Source organism: Octopus bimaculoides, chromosome 11 (genome assembly GCF_001194135.2).
Source record: "Octopus bimaculoides isolate UCB-OBI-ISO-001 chromosome 11, ASM119413v2, whole genome shotgun sequence".
Taxonomy (NCBI): domain Eukaryota; kingdom Metazoa; phylum Mollusca; class Cephalopoda; order Octopoda; family Octopodidae; genus Octopus; species Octopus bimaculoides.
In genome coordinates this window covers 67,192,499-67,197,870 of record NC_068991.1, presented here as the reverse complement: position 1 = coordinate 67,197,870, position 5,372 = coordinate 67,192,499, and the positions used below count along the sequence as shown (strand labels likewise).

Sequence of the window (5,372 nt, the reverse complement as noted above, 5' to 3'; positions counted from 1 at the left end):
GGCGAAAGAGTACAGCAGGGTTCGCCACCATCCCCTGCCGGAGCCTCGTGGAGCTTTAGGTGTTTTCGCTCAATAAACACTCACAATGCCCGGTCTGGGAATCGAAACCGCGATCCTATGACCGCAAGTCCGCTGCCCTAACCACTGGGCCATTGCGCCTCCACACAACCAACTGAATAAACAAGAGAGAAACAATTGCATTTTGCGCTAACAGTAAACAATTATCAATGAGAAAGACAAACTTACTTTTATTTCAGCCACCCACAAATTTGGATCATCAAACTGTTGTGCTAATGACACTGATGGTTCAGCCTGGCAAAGGTGGAGTACAGAGAGTAAACATAACTATAAGATTATGGTACCAAAGATAATAAACAATAGTGTTGTTTGTAGAAGACACCAACTACAACATTTTTCACTTTTACATCTTTACCACAGATAAGAGAACCAGAAAAAAACAGATGGATTTTATTATGTCCATTCTAAACTGTAGTTAATACCATATTTTACAACCCTACAATGGGCTAAGAAGTGTATACAAGGTGACTCGATCTATTAGAAAAAGCAACTCATTCAAATCAAGCACTGCCATTAGGGCCTCGGAAATATTTTTGTCCAGCATGCTAACAATTCTGCCAGCTCATCACCTTAATTTTCTCAATCATCATCATCATCATCATCATCATCGTTTAACGTCCGCTTTCCATGCTAGCAGGTGTTGGACGATTTGACTGAGGACTGGTGAACAGGATGGCTGCACCAGGCTCCAATCTGATCTGGAAAAGTTTCTACAGCTGGATGCCCTTCCTAACACCAACCACTCTGAGAATGTAGTGGCTGCTTTTACATGTCACCGGCACAAGGGCCAGTCAGGCGGTACTGACAATGGCCACGCTCAAAATGGTGTTTTTTACATGCCACCTGCACAGGAGCCAGTCCAGCGGCACTTGGCAATGACCTCGCTTGAATGTTTTTTCACATGCCACTGGCAATGATCATGCTCAAATGGTACTATTTACGTGCCACTGGCACGGAAGCCAGACAGCTGCTCTGGCAACCAACAACAAAAGAAACCACCAACACTCACTCATAACAACAGAAAATGTCCTATAAGTTAACAAACCTTGAAATTGTCTGGATAGGAAGCGTTCTGTAGTTTCAGAGCGTGTAGAACAGAATCAACATTGGATGATATACTTCCCAAGTAATCCTGTCAAAATTCATATTGAAGTACAAAAGATTAAAAGATTGTTTAAACAAGATTATCTCTTTTTTTTTTTTTTTTTTTTTTTACATCCATTTTTCCATGGTATCATCAATTAGATTAATAATTTATCAAAACATTGTTTTACAGCCAGATGTTCTTTCTGTTGCTAACTTTTACCTGTTTTTTTTTTTAATTTAACCCATCAGCATTCAGATAATTCAGTCAAATGTAATGCTTATTTATTCACATTATTTAGAATTAATTATGTGTAATCTTGTAGCCGTGAAATTTCGATAATGTGACCCTTTATTTTTAGATGACATTGCAGGATAGGTGTGAGAGGCTGGATTCGACCAGTTTGAACATAAGACAGGAAGAATATTTAGACCAGATACAGCTAGTTAAGAGATCTTTTATTCCACACTTCTTTGAAAGCACAAAAGGAGCGGACTGTTTGTTGAAGGAGGAAGTGACAATGTACCTTACCCAGGGATTTTCAGAGAAGCACAAACGTAAACATACAGAAACATGTGTTTGCACACACACACACACACACGCGCGCGCATGCACATACACACTGGGCTTCTTTCAGTTTCTGTCCACCAAATTTGCTCACAAAGTTTTGATTAGCCTGGGGCTATAGAAGAAGACACTAGCCCAAGATGCCATACAGTGGGACTGAACCCGGAACCATAGGGTTGGGAAGCAAACTTCTTACCACACAGCCATGCCAGCACCTATGTACAACTCTAAAAATTTACATCTGTATACTGAATCACCATCATCATCATTTTAGCATCCATTTTTTCCGTGCTTGTGTGGGTTAGATGACGTTTATTGAGGTAAGTTTTTTTTTACAGCTGGATGCTCTTCTTGTGGCCAACTCTTATTCCCAAGTAGGTTAATATTTCTCCTTTGCCAGGCATGTTCTCATAGAATACTGGAAATGAATGACATTTATTAACTTGATACCATAGCAAGGAGACACAAATATACTCTCTCTCTCTCTCTCTCTCTTTCTCTATCTCTCTCTCTCTCTCTCTCTCTCTCACACAATTTATAGTAGAAGATACTTGCCTAAGGTGTCACACAGTGGGGCTAAACCCCAAATCTCATGATTAGGAAGCCAACTCCTTAATCAAACAGCAATGCCATTACCTATAATTAAGTTTTCCACCTGTGTTTAAAGCAGTGGTTCTAAACCAAGGTCTATATGACCCTTGATGGTCCGTCTAAGATTTTGTTGTTAAAATTTATCTGCAATAAATTGGTTTATACTTGTACAGTACACAAAATATTTTAATGATTTATTTTTGAATAATTCTTTATAATATTTATAAAAATAAAAGATTTTTTTTTTAACATGGGAAGGTCCATCTGAGTGAAATAAGGATGAAAGGTGTCATTGTCATAACATTTAATGTCCATTTTCCATGCTGGCATGGGTTGGATGGCTTGACGGCAACTGGCAAGGCCAGGGCTTATGCCAGGCTCCATAGTCTGTTTTGGTTTGGTTTCTAAAGCTAGATGCCCTTCCTAATGCCAACCACTCCAGAGAGTGTACTGGGTGCTGAAATATTTATTTTTAAAAAAATACAAAACACTCACCATTTCATTTTTCTCCATTTTCTTCATCTTGCTAAAAGCTTCATATAATTGCTCCTCTAAATCTCTAATCCTGGAATTAGATCGAAACTCAAGTCAATGGAACTGGATGTTAGGAAGGGCATCATCATCATCGTTTAACATCCGCTTTCCATGCTAGCATGGGTTGGACGATATGACTGAGGACTGGCGAAACCAGATGGCTACACCAGGCTCCAATCTGATTTGGCAGAGTTTCTACAGCTGGATGCCCTTCCTAACACCAACCACTCAGAGAGTGTAGTGGGTGCTTTTACGTGTCACCCACATGAAGGCCAGTCAGGCGGTACTGGTAACGGCCATGGCATCCAGGTGTAAAATCCATGCCAAAACGGTCAATGAAACCTGGTGCAGTCTTCTGGCTAGCCAGCTCCGGTAAAACCGTCCAACCCATGCCAGCATAGAAAATGAACGTTAATTGATGATAATGATGATATATACACACACGCATACATGTATGTATGTATGTATATATGTGTGTTCTTGTGTGTCCATGTTTATATCCCATATTTTAGCAGTTTGGTGAAATAAATACCAAAATTTAGCAAAAATGAGTACTGGGGTTGAGATGGTTGATTAAAACACCTGAGACTCAAGCCCCATAATGGGCTGCAGTCCAATGACTGAAACCAGTAAAAGAATCGAAGAAAATGTGTTAATATCACCTTACCTCTTGACATCGGCTGCCAACAGTTCCTGAGAAATAAAACAAAAATGGTAAATTAGACATTTACACAAAAGACAAATATGTTTGTTATTTATATCATTTATTTATTTTTGTTAGTTTTGTTTATGATTTCTTGTTTGCATGGTTTGAAATGTTCTGTAAATTTACACATAATAATAATGGTTTCACATCTTGGTACAAGCCTCGCAAAAGAACTTAGAAGGTTGGGCTTCCAACCAGGCCTTTTGTAATTCCCTTAAAGCCAGGAACTTTTCAGCACCCTCATTTATAGTGTGTCTGTATAGCTCAGTTTGGATTTCTGATTTTCTATAAAACAACCCTACTATGTAGTTAACAATAATATAGAATACACGTATCTATAGCTCACCTTGGACTTGAGATCTTCAAAGGATTTTTCCAGTTTTGTTAATAATTTGTTATTTTCTTCTTCTAATCTGAAAGTTAACAAAAATAATATAATGAACTCTACATCAAACAGTAGTTTGAAAGTTTAGTTTGTTAAAGTGTACAGTTTTGTGAGTGTCACAGATACACCACAGAATCCATGAGACTAGTCATATGAGTCTATGGCTCAGGAAGGACCTTTGATTCTGTTGATGGTGGAGTGTATGTATGATTTGGTGTTTAGTTTAGAGCAGTAAGTTGTTTTGAGGGGTGTACAATACAGTTTTCTAAAATGGTGTGTATAGTGGTCAAGTTTATGTATGAAACTGCATTCTTTTTGATAACAGTTACTGTTCAGTGTTTATGAAGTGAAAGACCATTTGTAGACATGTTTACAAAGTCAGAAAACAGCACAGCTCCCATGACTTTCGGAAACATTTTTCCACGCTAGGAGATGCTGAAGCATGGAACAAACTGCTGGCATCAGTTGTTAGTTGTCGGAGCACTGCATCCTTCAAAACTTCCAATGCTTCCTGACATTCGCCAACACTACACCTGCTTTTCTCCCCTCCAAACACACGCAAGCATGTGTCTGACTCATACACTGTTCACTTTCCAGACATTTGTACAATACTGCATATGCACTTCTGACAAGTTGTAGTGCACCTGAGCACTGTATACAATAATTTCATTATTATTATTATAATTTATTATTATCATTATTATTATTATTATTATTATACTAACCTGCTAACGTTCTGGTGAAGTTGGTCATTTTCAGCTCTTTGTTGATCATATTGCTGTTGAGTTCTCTTATGGACTGACCGTTCTTCAGCTAATTCAAACTGGACATAAAGATACAGCATAATACAAAATTTTCAATAAAATATTTATACCATCATTAACATTATGCTCAACACACACACACACACACAATTTATATTTATATAGAACATAACATAGAATACCTGAAGCATGAAAGCCTTCGCTGTGGAGATTGCACATGCACAAACACACACACATATATATAACAGGCTTCTTTCAGTTTCCATCTGCCAAATCCATTTACAAAGCTTTGACTGGCCTGAAGTTATGGTAGAAGACAAGTACCTAAGGTGCCACATACTGGGACTGAACCCAAGACCACATGATTGTAAAGAAACCTTTTCAACCACACAGCCACACCTACACTTATTTATTTATCCTTTTTTTTCTTTTATTCTTTTATTTGTTTCAGTCATTTGACTGTGGCCATGCTGGAGCACTGCCTTCAGTTGAACAAATCAACCCCAAGACTTATTCTTTGTAAGCCTAGTATTTATTCTATCAGTCTCTTTTGCTGAACTGCTAAACTATGGGGACATAAATACCAACATCGGTTGTCAAGCGATGGTGGTGGGGACAAACACAGACACACAAATAAACACACACACACACACACACACACAC

The 5,372-nt window shown here is 38.3% G+C and overlaps 1 protein-coding gene across 5 annotated transcripts in view; it reads right to left on the bottom strand.

The window, feature by feature from the left end:
• Positions 1–5,372, bottom strand: part of LOC106876710 (centrosomal protein of 128 kDa) — a 42,770-nt gene that overhangs the window by 10,190 nt on the left and 27,208 nt on the right. For all 5 annotated transcript variants that reach the window (XM_052971917.1, XM_052971920.1, XM_014925381.2 and 2 more), the window contains 6 exons: positions 4,671–4,768; positions 3,907–3,973; positions 3,522–3,547; positions 2,816–2,885; positions 1,124–1,210; positions 247–312 (listed from right to left, as the gene is read on the bottom strand). In XM_052971917.1, coding sequence (XP_052827877.1) covers positions 247–312; positions 1,124–1,210; positions 2,816–2,885; positions 3,522–3,547; positions 3,907–3,973; positions 4,671–4,768 — 414 coding nt within the window. The remainder of the gene's footprint in view (positions 1–246; positions 313–1,123; positions 1,211–2,815; positions 2,886–3,521; positions 3,548–3,906; positions 3,974–4,670; positions 4,769–5,372) is intronic.